Source organism: Phytophthora sojae, assembly GCF_000149755.1.
Source record: "Phytophthora sojae unplaced genomic scaffold PHYSOscaffold_7, whole genome shotgun sequence".
Taxonomy (NCBI): Eukaryota; Oomycota; class Peronosporomycetes; order Peronosporales; family Peronosporaceae; genus Phytophthora; species Phytophthora sojae.
Genome location: NW_009258121.1, coordinates 893,135 through 911,867, shown reverse-complemented (window position 1 = coordinate 911,867; position 18,733 = coordinate 893,135). Strand labels below are relative to the sequence as shown.

General features: G+C 59.1%; 10 protein-coding genes across 10 annotated transcripts; 7 read left to right on the top strand and 3 right to left on the bottom strand.

Moving 5' to 3' along the window:
- Positions 1-212: 212 nt before the first annotated feature.
- Positions 213-3,819, top strand: PHYSODRAFT_562783 (hypothetical protein; the record flags this gene model as incomplete). Its single annotated transcript, XM_009533791.1, has 2 exons — positions 213-1,294; positions 1,820-3,819. The coding sequence occupies 2 exons, from the start codon at positions 213-215 to the stop codon at positions 3,789-3,791; spliced, it is 3,054 nt and encodes a 1,017-aa protein (XP_009532086.1). The 3' UTR covers positions 3,792-3,819.
- A 50-nt stretch (positions 3,820-3,869) lies between these two features.
- PHYSODRAFT_336251 (hypothetical protein) lies at positions 3,870-4,475 on the bottom strand (the record flags this gene model as incomplete). Its single annotated transcript, XM_009533790.1, has 1 exon — positions 3,870-4,475. The coding sequence occupies one exon, from the start codon at positions 4,473-4,475 to the stop codon at positions 3,870-3,872; it is 606 nt and encodes a 201-aa protein (XP_009532085.1).
- Positions 4,476-5,062: 587 nt separating this feature from the next.
- PHYSODRAFT_317201 (hypothetical protein) lies at positions 5,063-6,376 on the top strand (the record flags this gene model as incomplete). Its single annotated transcript, XM_009533789.1, has 6 exons — positions 5,063-5,146; positions 5,273-5,353; positions 5,442-5,553; positions 5,623-5,681; positions 5,757-5,875; positions 5,953-6,376. 6 exons carry the CDS (start codon positions 5,063-5,065, stop codon positions 6,374-6,376), a joined length of 879 nt encoding a protein of 292 aa, XP_009532084.1.
- A 912-nt stretch (positions 6,377-7,288) lies between these two features.
- PHYSODRAFT_250839 (hypothetical protein) lies at positions 7,289-9,658 on the top strand (the record flags this gene model as incomplete). Its single annotated transcript, XM_009533788.1, has 1 exon — positions 7,289-9,658. A coding segment is annotated over one exon (2,370 nt), but the record flags the coding sequence as incomplete, so codon positions are not given.
- Positions 9,659-9,745: 87 nt separating this feature from the next.
- PHYSODRAFT_355091 (hypothetical protein) lies at positions 9,746-10,525 on the bottom strand. Its single transcript, XM_009533787.1, has 2 exons — positions 10,254-10,525; positions 9,746-10,036 (listed from the first exon to the last, which is right to left on the bottom strand). Exons 1-2 carry the CDS (start codon positions 10,486-10,488, stop codon positions 9,816-9,818), a joined length of 456 nt encoding a protein of 151 aa, XP_009532082.1. The 5' UTR covers positions 10,489-10,525; the 3' UTR covers positions 9,746-9,815.
- A 215-nt stretch (positions 10,526-10,740) lies between these two features.
- Positions 10,741-11,345, top strand: PHYSODRAFT_562777 (hypothetical protein; the record flags this gene model as incomplete). Its single annotated transcript, XM_009533786.1, has 1 exon — positions 10,741-11,345. One exon carries the CDS (start codon positions 10,741-10,743, stop codon positions 11,299-11,301), a length of 561 nt encoding a protein of 186 aa, XP_009532081.1. The 3' UTR covers positions 11,302-11,345.
- A 620-nt stretch (positions 11,346-11,965) lies between these two features.
- Positions 11,966-12,656, top strand: PHYSODRAFT_286819 (hypothetical protein). Its single transcript, XM_009533785.1, has one exon. The coding sequence runs from the start codon at positions 12,000-12,002 to the stop codon at positions 12,570-12,572; it is 573 nt and encodes a 190-aa protein (XP_009532080.1). The 5' UTR covers positions 11,966-11,999; the 3' UTR covers positions 12,573-12,656.
- Positions 12,657-12,995: 339 nt separating this feature from the next.
- On the top strand, positions 12,996-14,906 carry PHYSODRAFT_518128 (hypothetical protein; the record flags this gene model as incomplete). The annotated part of the gene is made up of 2 exons (XM_009533784.1): positions 12,996-13,415; positions 13,500-14,906. 2 exons carry the CDS (start codon positions 12,996-12,998, stop codon positions 14,904-14,906), a joined length of 1,827 nt encoding a protein of 608 aa, XP_009532079.1.
- A 208-nt stretch (positions 14,907-15,114) lies between these two features.
- PHYSODRAFT_336245 (hypothetical protein) lies at positions 15,115-18,130 on the bottom strand (the record flags this gene model as incomplete). Its single annotated transcript, XM_009533783.1, has 2 exons — positions 15,115-17,751; positions 17,858-18,130. 2 exons carry the CDS (start codon positions 18,128-18,130, stop codon positions 15,115-15,117), a joined length of 2,910 nt encoding a protein of 969 aa, XP_009532078.1.
- Positions 18,131-18,367: 237 nt separating this feature from the next.
- PHYSODRAFT_515457 (hypothetical protein) lies at positions 18,368-18,685 on the top strand (the record flags this gene model as incomplete). Its single annotated transcript, XM_009533782.1, has 1 exon — positions 18,368-18,685. One exon carries the CDS (start codon positions 18,368-18,370, stop codon positions 18,683-18,685), a length of 318 nt encoding a protein of 105 aa, XP_009532077.1.
- Positions 18,686-18,733: the final 48 nt, after the last annotated feature.

Here is an 18,733-nt window from a genome sequence, read left to right as displayed (position 1 = left end):
GGAACGTATGTGGTGTAGTAGTGACCAAAGAGGAAATACGAAGAGGGTCCTTCGTGTCGGTAGTTCTACTAAGCTTGCTTTTCAAATTCGGGTTGTCAATCTAGCGGTTCAACCAGTTCAATTGGCTCACTTGCATTTGATTGGCTCGTCGTCCTTCGAGTCGCAACATGGCTGCGCAGCTGGACCGAGTGGCGAGGCGGTCGCTGCAGCGCATGGCGCTCCTGCGGCAGCGCTGGCCATCCAGCGGCTATACTCGTCGATTGTTCTCCGTCGCCTCCTCTGCCCATGCATCCAACTCCGACGTCTCCGCGTGCCCGGATGGCTCCAGGAGCGCCCATCAAAGTTTGGTCACAAATGTGCCCAACCTGCAGGCGCTGCAACGTGTACGCGGACTCCTGCAGCAGCCGCAGCGCCGCGTGCTGCTGCTCACAGGCAGCTCTGCATCGGGCTCAGCTACTCGCTTAGCGCTGGAGCGAGACGCGCCCGCCTTCGAGCTGGAGCGGCGCGGCCACGGCGTCTTCGGTGCGCGCGAGTTCTGCCAGCTGCTGCTGCGCGAGAGTGGCCGCGAGCGCCGCGTGTTCGGTCGCGCGCAGTTAGTGGCGCTGCTACTGCACAATGGACTGGAGCTGCCGGGGGCGTCGCGACTCGCGGCCACGTCGACGCTGCAGAGACGCAAGGCGGTGCAGGACTTGCTGCAGCTCTTCCGGCTGCTGGAGAGGGAGGGCGTCACGCCCGAGCAGTATTCGGCCGCAGCCGTTGCAGGCGGAGAGCAGGTGCCTCAGGAGCTGGCCGAGACCTACAGACAGTACCAGGAGCTGCTGCTGCAGCACAACGCCACGTCTTGGGACGGGCTAGTGCTGGACGTGCTGGAGATGTGTGGGCTGCAGCATGGAGCAGATGAAGCGGGGGCGACAACGGCGTTCAGTCGGTCGGTGCTTAGAGAATACACGGACGTGGTGCTGGACGACTTGCAGCGGATGACGCCGGCGATGGCGAGGCTTGCGGGCCATCTGTGCGGCCAACCGAGTGTCCTGTCCAGTGCGAGCTTCAGTCGCGTGCTGCTGGAAGGAAACGAGTGTTTTCAAACGCAGATCTTAGAGCGGCAGTTGGAGGTGACTGCGGCAGCAACAGGATGTCCGCGTACAGTGGACCGCGTTGCGTTGGATGTACAAGATGATGGTGAAGCTAAGAGAGCGAAGGTGCGGGCGTTTGCGAGCCAGGTTTTGACGCAGAGCGGTGGTGTAAGTGCAGGTATCCCCTCACCTGTCCCATTGAAGTGCTGGAACTTCAATACGTCTGAGGCGGAGGAGAGAAGTATCGGTACGTATCTTGCGGACTGGCTGGCGTCAGAAGGCTCTGGGCACGCTACCGTGCTCTGTCCTTCTCATGCAGATGCGAGTCGAGTATTGTTGGCGTTCAAGAAGCAGGGACTTCCAGTGCAAATGGACGCCGATCAGTTCTCTTCAATCGTTAACTCCAGTGGCGCTCCCATTCATCTCTTTGATGAACCCGGCGTCAACGCCGTGTATTCGCTGCTATGCGCATTGTGCTTCCCAAGTGATTCTCGCCACCTCTACAACGTTCTACGCTCGGGTTTCTTTGCGTTCCCGGCCGAGCTGCTTTCTTGGTTGATGGAGAAGGAGCGCCGAAGCCACGTTGACCTCTTCCCAGTGCTCGAAGCTTTCGTTGAAACTCGTGGCAAGTCTTTGGGTACCTCGCTAAACCAAAGAGAAGGTGACGAGCTGGAGCTGCCCTCCGTAGTGTCTTCTCAACTCGAGTCTGGCCTGGAGATTGCTGAGTCGTTTGTGAGAATCATCAGACGACTGCGCGCTGAGTGCCACGAGCTGTCCGCCGCCGAAATCGTTCAGAACTTCCTGGAGGAAACTGGTCGATTAGAGACATTGCTGGGTCCCAATTCTCCGGAGCAAGAGCGCGAGTCTCTGGTTATGGCGGACTTTCTGCGGGAGCTGGGGACTGCACAAAATGTCGTGAAGAGTGCCCAAGTGGCGTTCGTGGCTCCGTACTTGCAGCAGCTGAGGGAGACGAACTTGACGTCGTCAGCGGCATGGGACGAAGTATCAGCGGAACTTAACACTCCCGGATCCAAGGCAGTTGCAGAGGACACGTGCATTCGCGTCCTTCCACTGACTTCTTACGCTCTTGAGTCGCTCGCGGTTACTACAAGTGACCAGCAAGCTGATACCAAGCACATGCTGGTGTTGATGTCCATGCGTGATAGCAAGTTTCCTGGACGCATGAAGCGTCTCACTCAACCGCTTCCGTACGAGCTGCTGAGCAAGCCATATCCTGTTCAAACGCGATCTGAACACCTCGAGCAATGCGAACAGCTCGCGTATAAGGCGTTGACACTGGGTGCGTACGATGAGGTGGTGCTGTCTTTTGCAGAACTTGCACGTATTTCGTCGTCCAAGCGCGAGGTGTTGAGTCGGTCATTCCAGCCGATCTGGTACGAGGGAGACCGGCCACCAAAAACCCCAAGTCGTAAAGGCGGAAGCCAAGGGAGGCGCGGGTCGGACATGACGCCTCCGCACGGGACGCAATCAGCAACTGGGAGTTCGTCTACAAAGGGTGTCGCCGCTCCAGGTACCGTATCCCCAACACAGGAAACCCCACAGTTTTGGCTCTCCGAGGTGGCTGGGTTTCTGCGTGAGTTCGTGCATCGCGTCCTACTCCCCGTGTTGCACCGTGACAAGGTGCTTCCCAGCACGAACACCGCTGCAAGCCTTAAGACCGGCTACAGTCCAGCCATGGAGAACCAAACGAGTCAAGACCTGAAGCAATTTGAAGGAGGCGCAGTTGCCACTAGTCGTTTGTCGGCACCAGCAGCAAGCTTGCCGTATGAACCACGTCACTTGTCATATTCGCAGATCTCCGAGTACCTGCGCTGTCCTCACCGGTACTACCTCGGTCGTGTTATGAAGCTGGATGGCGACGTCTCCACCGCGATGATGTTTGGACGCGCCTTGCACGAAGGCATTGCTGCGTTTGCAAAGTCTCTCGCTGCCTCCGAGCGCAACGGCGACCAGACACAAGACGCGAAGACACGAGCGGCGGTCGAAGCGGAGGAAGCTTTCGTGCGTGCGTGGGCTGGTGACGGGTATGGGCTTTACGCGTCGAAGGAACAGGCTTCCTTCCTGCTTGATCGCGGGATGATGGCGTTGTGGGATTTCATTGAGACTCATCACGGAGACGTGAGATTACAGGAGATCGTTCACGTGGAGAAGGAGTTTGCTGTCCACGTCCCTGAGGCAAACGTCGAGTTGCGCGGTGTCTGGGACCGCATCGACCGAGTACGGAGTCTCAGCGGTGCAGAACATTCCCCCCTCGTCATCAAGGAGTTCAAGTCGAACATGGGCGGCGCCGCGCGCAACATGCGCAAGCTAGCGGACGAAAGCCTGCAGCTCAAGATGTACATGTACGCCTTCCGCAAGGTCTTTGGCGAGGCGCCGTACGGAGCGAAGCTGCAGCAGATCGGCGGCAACTACGCTGATCCCAGCACTACAATAGGAAGACGGGGAATTAGCAGAGTGCGGACTAACGACGACGGCTTCGTCCACTTCACGGAGCAAGCGGCTCAGGAAGCCGAGGACGCCATCATTGAGGTTGTGTCGGGCCTGCGCAGCGGCAACTTCGAGCCGAAGCCTAGCTTTGCCGAGTGCGCCTTCTGTCCGTACGCAGGGTCTGCCTGCCATTTTGCTACCGATGATGCTTCATGTGACAGTCAAGCTGCAAGAAGAAGTACTGGGAGCTCTGCAAGGGCTAAGGCTTGAGTGATCAAATAGACGCTTCATAACATCGAGAGTTAAACGGTTTCTAATGTACATATGAAGACCTCTGCCCATGGAGGTTTAGAACGCCGGGATGACAATGTACTCGCGGTGCACGCCAGCCGGTATCACCAACTCGTCAGCCTCCGAGACCGACTGGAGCCTGCGCAGCATCATCTGCTGCCGCTTGAACCCTGCAAACGTGAAGAGCACGCGCGCGCCTGCCACCGTGATGCCTCCCATTCTGTCCTGCCTTCGGTACATTTCGGGGATGGCCACGGGCGGCGTCACGTAGTTGTCGTCGCAAAGCGAGTCGTCGTCCGAGTCCGAGTCGCTTTGGTAGTCGACCATATACACGTCGTCGCTCTCGGTGCCTTCGGAGCACCGAGACTCGTCCTTGTCGCTCGACAGCATGGCGGGCCACAGAAACGACCGAGAGCTCTTGGCCAAGTGGCTCCGTCGACGCGAGAAGTAGTTTTTGATCCGATCACGCTTGCGGCGTCGAGTAGGCGCCTCCATTGCTTCGTCGGCAGGGTCGATGGCCTTGCTCAGGACGTGGCTGACTCGAGAGCGCCTGCTCTGACGCTGAGGCGCATGATCTTCGCACGCTGCAGCAGCAGCGCCCTCTCGAACTGTTTTTGAGGATGGAGCGTGCCGAATCCTGTGCAAAAGCCCTCGCATGGTCATGGTTGGTCGGTTGAGGTGGGGGCTTCTACGTTCGCTTGAACACGCGAGGCTGAATCGTTGGACTCGGCGTTCTACCTCCGCTTGGGGGTATTTTGGTAAGTGGCATCAGAACACTCGCTCGATGTGCTGATGCGAGCCTCTGCCAGCGGATGGGAGAAGCGTTAGCACAACTGGTGAGCGGGCTGCAGCTTGGTAACAGGAAAGCGCTCAGCTCTATGAAGGCACATGGTCGAGCTGTCAAGGGCAAGAACCAACAAGCCCGTGGTCGAGCACACCTAGGCCGCAGAACTTTCAGCTTTGTCAGCTGAACAGCAAACAGGTGCTTGCGCGCGCAGCATGGATACAGTAAGATAAGTAAGGAAAGGTAAGGTGATGCTAGTCGGACAGCGAAATAAGCATGGCATCGGGCATCTGGCACCAAGTCGACGCTGGATGTCGACCATCGCGGTGATAATCAAAAGGCAACTTCTCTTCAACATGTACCATTCGAATGGTACACGATGGTCTCAATACAACCCGATTTTAGCCAATCCGACGCAACTATTCCACCCCATACAAACTCCTTCATATCCCACTTTTGACCCGCGATGGAGTTCTACCCTCAAGATGCGGCGAGTGCCGCCGACGCCGCCGCTTGCGCCGCGCTTTTCGCCGACCACACGGTGCTTCTGGTACGCGGGTCTGCTTTACCACATCTCCACCTCCCTTCTCCTCCAAGTTTCACTTTCCATCCCCCTCTCGCTCCCTCTCAATCCACTCACAAAGTTGTGTATCATTCTTTCTTGTCGTGCCTGCAGCCGGCCGTTTCCCAGGCGAATCTGGGCCAATTGACGCTGGACCTGGCCGTCAACACGCTGCTGCAGAATGGCGAGGCCTTTGTACGTGAATTTGTTGCATGAACCGTGGTGATACGTCCTCATTTGGCCCAGTGGAAGGCTCAGAACTGACTTTAGCTATGCCAAACAGGACGTGCAGCTCACGCGCGTGGGCCACTTGCTCAGCGAAGCGGCGCCCCCCATCGCTGGAGGTGCCGCCTTCGCCACGCAGCAGCCGCAGTCACTGTGTCTGAACCTGGAGGGTGCGTGGCCAAGATGGTACAGTGGACTCGAGGGACGCAAATGCTGAAGTTTTGGGCTGTTGGTTGCAGTGTACCAGAGCAAGGAGAAGAAAATCACCATCGTCCAGCAGCGAGCTCCTGTGCTGCCGGTGGGGGAGTAATCAGCATCTTTCTATGCTAGGCGTGGACTGACGCTCATGTCTTGCCATTTGTTGCTGGTGAAGGGTCGAGCGCGTGCGTTCGCTAAAGAGCTGGTCCAGTGGGCTCTGAGCAGCAAGGTGGCTGCGCTAGGAGTGGTCGCTGGCTGCGACGACATGCTGCGTCACGACCCCAACATGATGAGGTTGGTTGCTGGTGCTATTGCTTCGATACCACTGCTACTTGCTTACCAATTGTCTTGCGTTGCATGAACTCTTCCAGCCGCCCGATCCGTACTATCTACTCTGCCGACGCTGCCCAGCTAGAGGAAGCGTTCCTGACGCGCTTTGAAGGCCTGACCAACAACACCGCTGATGCTAAGGATGAGGTGGAGCAGCCTTCTTCGTCTGCCGACCAGTGGGCGCCGATCCGCGGTGCTGGCCTCGCTCCTCTGCTTCATGCGCAGTGCGACGAGCAGAAGCTGCCGTTCATCGCGTGGGTGATGCCGTGTTCCGAGGGCAACAATGTCCCGGATGCTGCGGCTATGGCGACGCAGCTTTTCCGTTCGCTGCGAATTGCGCCCAAGCACTCGACTGCTGATCCAGCGACAGCTTCCAACCGCATGCCGCCGATGCTTCCGTTTGCGTTCCCGCCTTCGTGGAACCAGCTCTTTGGACGAGGACCCGATGTGTCGCTGTACCTCTAATAGAGATAGCGTGACAGCTTCACCCAGCCTCGTCTTGCTTTGCTAATGTGAACCGCAGATCAAAAAATAACTTTGGTGGATTTCAGGCGAGGAGCAGAGACCATGGTAAGTGAACCTGGAGCAGATATGATGGACTCAAGCCGCCGAGGATCTGTAGCTGGAGAACCGCGACTGGAGTTTGTGCCTGCGCGAATTCCGAAGCTGGTCGCAGCATCTCCCGCCCTAGTCACCAGCCCGTCAAAGGCAGCTCAAGATCTCCAGGCAGACATGTAAGTGCTGCAGGCCCGTGCCTTCGTGATGGAACTCAGGTTTCCAACTTCCGTTGCATTTTCTCTGCTGCTGACAGACTGGAGCTCGCAAGAGCGCTGGAGAATGTAAACCTGCAACGTCAAAAACTGCTGAGCAAAAGCGCTAGCCAACCGTCCGTGCGACTCGAGCCTTTGTGCTCTTCAGACTACAGGCAAGCAAAGCACAAGTCCAACCCCGCAAACAACTGTAAGTTGCTGTACTGTCCCAAGTAATGGTCTTGCTCGTCTAACTTTCTGTCAGCTAGCAGGTTGCGACTCTTTCACCGATCTAATACTGTGTGACTGCGGAGAGGAAATGCGGCCTGCGGATGAGAGGTTCCATCTGCAGCACGAGTGTCGTCTCCGCCTAATTCGCTGCGTTAGGCCAGGATGTACGAAGCTTTTTCAGGTCTCACACCGCGAGCTACACGAGCAACGCGACTGCCAATTCACTCGGCACACAAGACAACTACTCCGAGATCGAGACGATGGCGACACCCCAGTCGAGTGTGAGCTGTGTCACGAGACGCGCTTCATCATCAGGAAGCGCCACCTGCAGAGCCATCAACTGTACATGTGCGTAAAGCGTCGAGTCCCCTGTCGCTTTGCTGAGTGGGGGTGCGAGATGAAGTTCCCCCAGGAGGAGCAGGAAGCCCACGAAGCGAGCCAATGCGTCGTGGCTGAGCGACGGAGACAGATCGCTGCCGACGCGCTGCTAGTGAACGAGGAGATCGTCTGCGACTGGTGTCAGCAGAAGGTGAAGAAGCGCAAGCTGCTCGACCACCAGGAAGACGAGTGTCCGGAGCGCGAGCGCCCATGTCCCAACGCTATCAACGGATGCAAGGAGTGGGTTCCAGTAGGCAAATTCGACGAGCACCTCCGTACGGACTGCATGGTGACGATCGAGCGTAACACGCTGGCGGCAAGAGCTCGCGAGAAGAACTCGCCCGTGGCTTGTCCCGAGTGCGGGGTGGTGGTTCGACTGCGGCATCTCGAGCGGCACTTTCGTGACGACTGCGTGAGCCGCATCGTGTCGTGTAAGAATGCCGCCCACGGGTGTAAAGCGCGACTGCGGTGGCGAGACCGGCACCTGCACGAAGACTTCATGTCGCTCTCGAAGGACCGCAGCATGATCGAGTTCAGGACGGGCGGCAACGCGTACATTGCGATCAACAACAACACGAGTCAAGCTCCGTCGTCTCAATCGTCCGTCGATCTGCCGCCTCCGTGGACTGCCGAGTATTTCGTGTGGATGGTCGACGCGGAGGAAGAGATTCTGGCACTGCACCGAAGCAGCTTGGAGCTGATGGAGACGGTCGTGCTCAACACGCGCGAGAACGAGCAGTGGCAGGCCAAGTCGGACGCGTGCAAGAAGAAGCTCAAGGAGCTCAAGCAGAAGCGGAAGCGCAAGGCGAACGACAAGGCGCAAGCAGCAGGGACGCACCTCTCGGGCGAGGAGATGTCGAGTGCAGCCAAGCAGCTCGCGGAAGACTTCAACGACGCCGAGAACGGGCTGCTGGCGACTCGGAAGGAGATCGCGTTGGCTCGAGGCTGGATCGAGATCAACATCCTCGAGGCCAAGCGCATTCTCGACGCCGACGTGGCCGACGAGGAGGCCAAGCAGGCGCTTGCGGCCTCTATCGCCGACCAAACCGCGCAGATTCTGCAGGAAAGGACGTTGCTAGTGCAGTTGCTGCCTGAAGTCGATCGCGTGGCTCTAGGTGACCTGGACGCTTGGGCAACGCAGCTCGCGTCCGGAAGTCCCAGCAAGGAGAGCAAGGCGGAGCGGCAGCGCAAGGCGGCGGAGCAAAACAAGCTGCTGAAGAAGCGCAGCGAGTTTCAAGCTCAACTGGAGGCATTGGATCCGGACGACGCCGACACGCCGCGGTTGCAGCGCAGGTTCGAGCGCGAGATCGCCAAGGTGGACGCCAAGCTGGCGCTCGTGTCGGAGAACAAGCCGACGCAGCTCCTGGAGCGCTGCGGCCGCCACATCATCGCGTCCTCGGGTAAGAACGTCATCTCGCTCGTGGCCGGACCCAAAGGAGAGATCTCGTTCTACCGTCCGTCAGGCGCCAAAGCGGCCAGGGAAGTCAACTTCCAGACCCGCCTGGAGCGCATCCGCTGGAACCACGTCGTGTTCTCGGCCGGGGCCAAGGAGCTCAGCCTCTTCGTCAACGGCGAGCTTAAGAGCGTCCGACGCGGGGTCTTCGGCTTGCCCATGAGCAGAATCGGCACCAAGGAGCAGGCCGAGTCGTTCCAGGGCTTCGTGCTGGAGGTGCGCTACTGGAAGGAGTGCAGGACCGTCCAGCAGATCCAGCAGCACGCGGCCTCCATCCTGCACGTCCGCAAGTGCAAGAAGCTGCTCGGCTACTGGACGTTCGAGGAGGGCATGGGCGACCTGGTGGACGACATGGCGCTCAAGCTGCCGCGCTCCGCGTGCTTCGGCACAGCCTGGGTCCTGTTCGACACGCCGGAAGTCCGCAAGCGCTTCGGCATCCCGCCCACGCCGTCCCTGCGCGACCAAACGTGCTGCGTGGTCAACCAGAAGCTCAAGCTGCTGGCCCAACGCGCGCGCGACCGGGAGCTGGACATGGTGCCGTGTCGCCAGCACTGCGAGCAGGTCGTGGCCTTCCGAAGTCTCGAGCGCCACCACCGCGTCGAGTGCGTGCACCGCATGGTCGTGTGCAAGGAGGTCGGCTGCGAGCAGGTCTACCGCTGGAGCAGCGAGGCCGAGCACCTGCGCGCCAAGTGCGAACGCCACTTGTTCCGCGAGGAGCTGGTGCGGCGCTACCACGACAAGCGCGAGCTGGTCGAGTGCATCCTCAACTGCGCGCAGCTCGTGCAGAGGCGCTTCATGGCGCTGCACTGCCACAAGGAGTGCGTCAACCGCCTCATCACGTGTCCGTGGGCGGACTGCGGCGAGACGATCGTGGCCAAGACGCTGGCCAGGCACCTGGAGCGCGACTGCCGCAGCCAGAGCAAGGAGAGGGACAGGGTCATGGTGGAGAACGCGCGCAGGCGGCAGAAGGCCAGGGAGGCAGCAGGAGACGGCGGTGATGGAGAAGATAGAGGAGAAGAGCAGTAGAGTTGATCAACCCAGCAATTGGACACAATGTATTGCGGTCACGCTAAGCAAGAGGCAAGCGTCAGGCTTAAGCCACCAGCGTCGAGGCCGTGGCGGACTCGTACTTCCAGTTTGGCGAGAGCTTGCGGTTCTTGCGGTAGTAGCGAGCGAGGCGGTGGATACGCGACTCGATCAGAATGAGGCGGAACTTGGAGTCCTTGTCCTGACGGTTGCGCTCCAGGTGCTTGCGCACAGCCACGGCCTTCTTGATGAGCATGTACAGGTCCTCCGGCAGCTCGGGGGCGAGGCCTGCAGTGGATCAATCGATGGATCGATGATACAACACCCGCGTACCCCCACGTCAAACGGAGAGGCAGAGCCATCGGATCCGCACGTCAGGTGATACCGAGCACGCAGTCGACGAGAGCAAGCGCCACACAATACACAGAGCACGTGAGCAGCCGCACAATAGATAGATGAAGCACTAGGCCTGTAGAGAATAGGGAGGTAATGTATGCGGACGCACCGTTCTTCTTGAGGAGACGCAGCACCTTGGAGCCGGTCACGCTCTTGACCTGGGCAATGCCGTGCGAGTCACGCAGGATGACGCCGATCTGCGACGGGGTCAGGCCCTTCTTGGCGAACTTGCAGATGTGGTCCTCCACGTCCTCGGCCGAGACCTTGAGCCACGAGGGCGGCGAGCGCTTGTACGGGCGAGCAGACTTGCTCATGCCCTTTCCGCGAGAGTGCATACGGCCCATGGTGACTGGAGAGTGGCTTTGACTTGACTTGCTGGAGAGGAGATCAAAGAGTGAGCGCCGCCCGCAAGCTGGCGCCAACGCCGCAGACGCCCCAGCCAACCAACGGGCGGGCTGGTACCGACCCTCGATTAGCTGAAATTACGATATTTAATCCCCGAATTTGCGCCAATAGAATGGGCTTATTTGGTGCGGACTTAGTCGAGGGGTGCATTTGACTGACGCCCATCAAGCGGCACAAGGCAACACAACTCAATGGGCAACAGCGACGACGAAGGCGTGGCGTTCCAGTCGAACGCGCTGGACCTGGTGGGCTCCTGGCTGCTGGGCGGGGGCGACGCCGCCGACGACAAGGACGAGGCGGAGCAGCAGTCGCAGACGCAGCAGCGCCGCCCCGTGACGCTCTACCGTCCGTCGTCCAGTGGCAGCAATGGCGGCAAGAGTCTGCCGAGCCTCACGCGGCCGGGCGCCAACCAGCAGGACGCGACGCTGACGGAGCAAGAGCGCGAGATGAAGCGCAAACTGCTGCGCAAGCCGCGCGGCAGTCGCGCGGAGGAGGCGGCCAAGGCCGAGCAGGAGGCCGAGCGCGAGCGCGACGAGGCGCAGGACGAGGAGGAGCTGGAGCTCGTGCGCCTCAAGACGCAGGCCTCCAAGGTCGACAAGAAGCGCAAGCGCACGGCGCAGGACGAGCTGCTGGACAAGCTGCGCGAGGAGGCGGCCAAGAAGAAGGCCAAGAACCTCAAGAGGAAGCTGCAGCTGCAGCGCAAGAAGCAGCAGCAGCGAGAGCAGCAGCAGAGCGGCGTCGCCGCCAACTAATACATGCGTGGCGAATGCCGGCAGGACTTGTAACTTAATGGATGAAGACGCGGTTAGTGCAGGCTTTTCGAAGCGCGCTGATGTGTGTGCGTTGTGCTCGCGTCAGCTCTAGTTACATGCATGTAGCAGCCAAGTAGAAATACTCTTGGCCAGCTGACACTACGGCCCAGTAAAGTGCACATGCACACTCTCAGGACTGTTGCTCGTTCATTCCCCGTTAATCCACCTCGATAACATTGTGACGTCCGGTGGGCGTTAAGAGGCGATCACGATGCGGATGTCTCCGTCTTAGATATAGAAACTACATTCGCCTCGTAGCATAGCACCGTTTTGACTCGGTGTTGCTTGAACACCACGCACAACTTGATGATCCACGCACCCTTGCTGCCCGAGCCTGGGAGTGCGACGGGTGATCAACGATCTTGGTGCCGCCGTCTAGCGGAGACTTTTCCGCTGGAAGAAAGCAAGTTGAAGTGGACCGAACTTTCTGGGATTCTCACCGCTTGATTGGACATCCGGCTTTTCCTCCAATCCGGAGGCTCCACTTCAAAACAGCAACTTCGATGACCGTCACTCAGCGAGGCTTCAAATAGTGTTGCCGCAGGATCCCATTGCGGGTCAAAGCTGTCCTCGGCGCTATTCACTTTCCAACTCGCCACCAAAGCCCACAGCAGCATCCGCCCCCTCACCCTCCAGCCATGGGCAACCTCTTCTCCTTCTCGCTTGAAGCTCTCTACGGCAGCCTGGCCTCATACTTTGGCAACCGCGAGAGTCGCATCATGATCATCGGCCTGGACGCGGCCGGCAAGACCACGCTGCTCTACAAGATCAAGCTGGGCGAGTTGGTGACCACCATCCCCACCATCGGCTTCAACGTCGAGACCTTCGAGTACAAGAACATCAAGTTCACGGCCTGGGACATCGGGGGCCAGGAGAAGATTCGCTCGCTCTGGAAGCACTATCTGTGCAACAACGACGCCGTCATCTTCGTGGTTGACGCCGCCGACTTCGAGCGGATCGACGAGGCGAAGCAGGCGCTGCACCTGATCTTCGAGGCAGAGGAGCTCGCCAACACGAAGCTGCTGGTGTACGCCAACAAGCAGGACCAGTCCAACGCCCTGTCGGCCGACGAGCTCCGTGAGAGAATGGAGTTGACGGAGGCCACCAAGAACCCTACGCATGTGCAGGCTTGCGTTGCGACGACTGGCGACGGAATCTACGAGGGCCTGGACTGGTTGAGCAAGGCAGTCACGGGGGAGTTCTCCTCGTAGGACCCCCTTCCACCCAACAGCGCACCCAGATCGAGTCGGTATACCCTGCATCGTAGTACATCTGTAGTAGTAGTAGCCACATACGTAAGCAATACAGTAGAGTATAGCTCAGCCCCAGGCTTAAAAAACTGCTCCCGGGAACTTAAGAACGCGCCTGAGATTGAAGACAACCAACATGCAAAGTTGAAGTGCAGCAAATAACCCTACAACTTTGCCCTACTTGGCCTTATGTACATTGTATGGCAAAGTTAATGCGTGTACCGCACTGTGACATGCCCCTTCATTTCTATACAAACCTCAAGTATAAAAAACGGTCAAGCATCCATGTGAATGCTAACCTTCACCTGACGCAGCTTGGGGATCGGATCACTTTACCATTTGCAGACAAAGACCAAGTCAAGTTGAGTACCTAAGCTTATCGCAATGAGCGCGCGCACGGACGAGCAGTGGCTGGCGGAGGCCCAGCAGTGGGCGGACTGGGACGTGAACGCCGGCACCAAGGCGCAAGTGCAGCAGCTCGTGGAGGCCAAGGACGTGGCGCGCATCCGCGAGCTGTTCGGCAGTCGCGTGGCCTTCGGCACCGCCGGCCTGCGCGCCGTGATGGGCCCCGGCCCCGCCGCCATGAACGATCTGGTGGTGATCCAGGCCTCGCAGGGCATCTGCAAGTACCTGACCAAGCAGTTCGGAGACCGCGCCAAGTCCATGGGCGTCGCGGTGGGCTACGACCACCGCGAGCAGGGCTCGCTCAGCTCCAAGAGGTTTGCGGAGCTCACGGCCGCAGTCTGCGCGCACTACGGCATCAAGGTTTACCTCTACGAGGGCTTCGTGGCCACGCCGCTGGTGGTGAGTACACCAGTGCTTTCTTGTGTTTGTGGATGGTATTATCGTGTCTGACCACTGCTGTTGCTTTTGTTGGCGTTGTTGTAGCCGTTCTGCATTGAGCAGAAGGGATGCGCGGCGGGCGTAATGGTCACGGCCTCGCACAACCCCAAGGCGGACAACGGATACAAGGTGTACTGGAGCAACGGCAGCCAGATCATCCCGCCCCACGACGAGGGCATCGCAAACGAGATCATGACCAACCTGGCTCCATGGAGACTGTACGACTCGCTGGAGTCGCTGAAGAAATCATTCCCGACGCTGATCGAGAACCCCAAGGAGGAGCTCACGAAGCTCTACTTTGAGCGCCCGCGTGCCGGACTGTGCCGCTTCCCGGAGGCCAACACCAACACGACGCTCAAGATTGCCTATACAGCCATGCACGGTGTCGGCCACGCGTTCACAAGCCGCTCCTTCGCAGCTTTCGGTCACAAGGAGTACGTCCCTGTGCAGGCGCAGCTCCTTCCTGACCCCGAGTTCCCCACGGTGGCCTTCCCCAATCCGGAGGAGGGCAAGGGTGCACTGCAACTCGCCATGGAGACCGCCGAGGCCAACGGAGCAAGGCTGATCCTGGCCAACGACCCCGATGCTGATCGTCTTGCAGTTGCTGAGCGCGACCCGAGCTCCCAGTCAGGCTGGCGCATCTTCACGGGCAACGAGATCGGCGTCCTGCTCGGCTACTGGGAACTTGAGCAGTACCTGCGACTGCACCCGAACTGCGACCGTAAGCAGCTCTACTTCATCGCATCGACTGTCTCGTCCAAGATGCTGCGTGCGGTCGCACAGACCGAGGGCCTCAACTTCGAGGAGACTCTCACCGGCTTCAAGTGGATGGGGAACAAGACTGCTGAGCTCCGCGAGGCAGGCAAGACCGTGCTGTTCTCGTTCGAGGAGGCAATCGGCTTCTGCGTTGGTGATCTGGTCAAGGACAAGGACGGCGTTGTCGCCGCTGCTGTGTTCGCCGAGATGGCCGTGCAGCTCGAAGCCACCAAGCAAATGACGGTGGGCCAGCACCTCAATGAGCTTTATGAGCGCTACGGCCACTTTGTGACGCAGAACCACTACGCCAAGTGCTACGACCCGGTCAAGATCCGTGCCATCTTCGAGCGTCTACGCAACAATGGCAAGTACTGGGAGAGCTGTGGCGACTTCGCTATCACCCACGTGCGGGACCTCACTACGGGCTACGACAGTTCTCAGCCCGACAAGCGCGCTGTGCTCCCCGTGAGCAGCTCGACCGAGATGATCACGTACACTTTCGCCAACGGCTGCGTCGCCACGCTTCGCACCAGCGGTACGGAGCCTAAGCTTAAGTACTACGTGGAGCTGGCCGGCCGTGTGGGCCAAACGCGTGAGGAAGTGACTTTGGAGTTGAGGAAGCAGGTAGAGCAGATTGTAGAGCTCATGCTGCAGCCCAAGGAAAATGGTCTGGAACTCCCGCCCGCAGACAAGTAGACAGCTCCGGAGCTTTGCAGGAGCGACGCTATGTGTAGTGGACCAGATCCTAATGTACTTGTCATTGGCTTTACTTGACCTCTTGGGTTTCTTTCTTTGTGGTGATGTATACTTCAATTTTTTGGACGCCTTTGTAAGGTGTTGGTTGTTGTTGACGTGTAAAGTGGTTTTTGGGTATGTGTGAGGTCAGCATCCATATGCACGCTTGTTAGTCGCTGGCTTCGTCGGTAGGAGGCACCGCAAAGTACATGTCCTGCATCGTGAACTGCAACGATGCCAGCCCGCCAGTAGTGCTGCCCTCTTCGATGACTTCAACTTCGGTTTCTGAAGACGACGGTGGCGTTGGCGCTCGGCGGTTCTTTCCTTTTTTCTTCTTGCCCTTGTGGCTTGATCCGTTTGTTTGAGGGGGAGAGTTCTGGTCGATTGGTCTGAAGCAAATCGTGTTCTTCACCTCTGGAAGCGGCTTCGGCGGCGTTTCTGACAGTGAAGATGACATGGCCATGTTGATGCTCGCTGCTAGATCTAAAGGTGGCGGCACCTCTGGCGTTGCGGAGTGATCTCCACCGCGTCCGTCGAACACTGGCGAGCCCCCAATACCGAAGTAGGAATCCATCTCCATCACAAACAGTTGCTCGTCGCCGTTGACGAAGCCCTCCGGTGCCATGGCCATGGTGCTAGAGCTGAGATCTTGGCTCGGATTTGGCCCCTTGCGTTTAACTTCAAGAGTTCTGCCCTCCGGGTGGTCTTCGTCGATCGCCTTGAACGTCACTTTCGGGTGGGCCCACAACGGTAATGATCGCTGGGCATAGGTTCTCAGCTCGCTTTTAGCGCTGGCTTCAGGGCCGGTGCTGCTGCCATTCACGCTTGCCAGATCTTCAACCGCAGACGAGAGAGATTCCGACTTCCGTCGGTTTGATGCGAGCAGGTCCCACGACTTGAGCTCCGTGACGCTGGCCTCGAAGCCGAACGACGACAACGACGACTTGGAATTCTTCGTCTTCGGATCAGTCGACGCAGCACGCGCGTGGTCTGCTTTATGTTGGGAAAGCGCAGTCACTCGCATTCCGTACAACTTCAGCGCCGAGTCGCAGCAGATCAGCACCTTTAGTCCATCGGCAGCGAACAGGCAGCACAATCGCTGACGCAGTCGGCGGCGGCGAGCAACTACATCCGTGTCATTTTCGAAGTGTTGATGACCAAAGTCTATGGCGGATGTGGCGAGTTGAGATAGCAACGCTTGCGACGCATCCAGGGCCGACTCCATGATAGTGCTGCTACGCATACTTCCAGTTGTTGGCGGGCTGTGGTGATACGCATAACCGGGTGGGGATGACGACGACGATGTAGACGACATAGACGAAGAAGACGACGACGATGACGAACGCGTCGTACGCGCTTTCGAAGACGCAGGGCTGGCTGCTGCCTTGTGCGGCGCCACGACTGATACAGCGGGGGTTTGCAGTTCATGGCGAATTCGAAGCACCTGTGTCTGCGTCCGCGTCTCAAGAGAGCGGAAATCAGCATAGAAGTCGTTCACCTCGCGATGCCGGAAGCCTGGGCCAAGGCCATCAACGTCGGATTCGGTCGCACTCTCGACCGTGTTTGCATGGGTGTCTGCACTCACGCGCACTCCCTCCGGGTGCAAAGCATAGAGGTGGCTGGTGCCGTGTGCTGACGTGACATTAATCCACTTGCCATCCTGGCTGAAGGCGATGTCCTGGATACTGGCGTGAGTGATCCCACGCTGCAACTTGTACACCAGTTGGTGGTGAAGCGATCCGTGACCAGCAGCTCCTGCCCCGGCCGGTTTGTTTACGACACTTTGCAACGGCGGCGACAATCTGTACACATGGAGGTTCTGGCCCTTAGTGGAGCTTGTTGCCAGCAGTAGCCCCGAAAAGTCCATCGACAAGTTAACCAATGCTGTCGAGTGGCACGGGAAGTTGGCCACCACGCGCTTAGTAACCAGATCCAATACCACGACCCACCCCGGGTGCTTCTTCGAGGCTGAGGCAGTGATGTCGTCTCTAGACTGGGGATTCTGCTGTTGGGCACCCGAGGGGTCATTTAGGGAAGACTTTCGAGATCGACCGGAACTACGCCGTCCAGAAGGCGATGCCCGTGTGCGAAGATTGTGCGCTCCATCGGCCAGTTGGCCGGGCGAGGAGGACAAGTACGGAGCGATCGTGGCGCGTCCGACTTCCGAAAGATAATACAGCCCCGAGGCCACATTCTGCGCCACGTCGATTGCCGTGTACGACGGCGACGAGCTGTGTGATGCCTCCACTGCCACCCCGCCGTTCACCAGGACGTCAGTAGGGAGGTCGTCGAAGTCCGAATCGCTATCTCCTTGGCCCGACAGCGAGTGATCGCGTCCGTTGGCTTGAAGTCCGGGTACATCCTGAGCGTATCCTGGGTACGCCAGCCAGCGCGCACCGAGCGCCATGGCTGGAGAGGCCGTGACAATTGTCTGCAATAGCTGGAAAGTGGCCAAGTCGTACAGGAAAAGCTCGCGCGTCTCGCAGAGCACTGCGGCCGTCGCAGCGTTGGTCTGCACGTCCAGCACCAGCGACGGCGACGGCGGCAGCTTGTGCAGCAGTTTCTCCTCGTCCAGAGCCAGCACGGAAATGTCCTCGTGTCCGTCGTCTTCATTCTCTGCCGATGCAGCCACAAAGTCCTCGTCCTCCTCGTCGCTCGAGGGCGTCGAGAAGCTTCGCTCCGACACGAAGAGCCCGCCCAGAGCCAGCGCGAAGCCACGAGAAGCCGCCGTTGCCGGCCGCTCGTACAGGCGGAAGAAGCGCACACCTGAAAGTCGCGCCGCGTCCTTCTGCGGGTCGATCAGCAGCTAGAAACAAGCACAAGAGCGTTCCACAGCGTGTCGTTAGGTTGAGTAATGCATTTCGCGCCCTATCGCGGCAGGGAGGCCACAGTTCGACGCGCCGCAAACTCACCTGCACGGTCGTGCAGCTATCACGAGCCGCACTGAAGCCGTCCAGGCGGTAGAGGCGCCAATGTGAGTGCGTGCACAGCAACAGGAACGCGCGGCCGGCCACGCGCTGCACGGCGCAGAACGTCACTTCCAGCGAGCCCTCGGGGTCCGTCGACGGCTCAATCAGCACGCCGGCATCAGGCGGAGAAGGCTGGGCTGTCGGCGCGTCGCCGGAGCCACGACGGCGAGAGGTACGCGCGCTGGCGCGACGCGTCGGTCGGGTGGGAGACTTCATCGCAGATGCGTAATTGAGCTTCTTCTCGGAAAGAACACATCCCTTCAACCCCACCAGATGAAGAGCGTACAGTTATACAGCGACAGTAAAACCGACCACATCGGTTTTAAGAGCAGGAAGATGTTGGAAAACCTTTACATGCCACTAAAGTGTACGCCTGAGAACCGTCGACTGCGAGTGTTAAAAGCAGGCCGCCAGAATCTTGCCAGTTTAGTGCCCACCCGAGTGACGACGACGATGGAGGCGCCGCTGGGGCTCGTGCTCAACGACGGCCACGGGCTGCTGCTCAATGCGCAGGGCGACCTCGCGTACACGGCGCGCGACCAGAAGAACGGCTTCTTCACGTGCATCGCCGAGAAGGCCATCGACCTGGGCCAGTTCGCGAAGGAAGGGGGTGAGGACGACGACGCGCCCGAGCCCGAGGAGGACCAGCCGCTGCCGACCGTACGGCTGGAGACGAGCAGGCGCTCGCTGCTGATCGCCAAGTTCGAGACCGGCGGGCGGGAGCGCACGCTCGTGGTGTCCAAGCCGAGGGGCCAGGCCGACGGCGAGTGAATCAGTTAGAGAGCGAGGCAACGAGACAGAGTTTTTTTTAATCCAACA

Coding starts and splice junctions, on each gene's coding strand:
- PHYSODRAFT_355091 (XM_009533787.1), bottom strand. CDS start 10,488: ATGGGCCGTATGCACTCTCGCGGAAAGGGCATGAGCAAGTCTGCTCGC. Junction 10,037..10,253: donor GCGTCTCCTCAAGAAGAACG/GTGCGTCCGCAT, acceptor GATCCACTGCAG/GCCTCGCCCCCGAGCTGCCG.
- PHYSODRAFT_286819 (XM_009533785.1), top strand. CDS start 12,000: ATGGGCAACCTCTTCTCCTTCTCGCTTGAAGCTCTCTACGGCAGCCTG.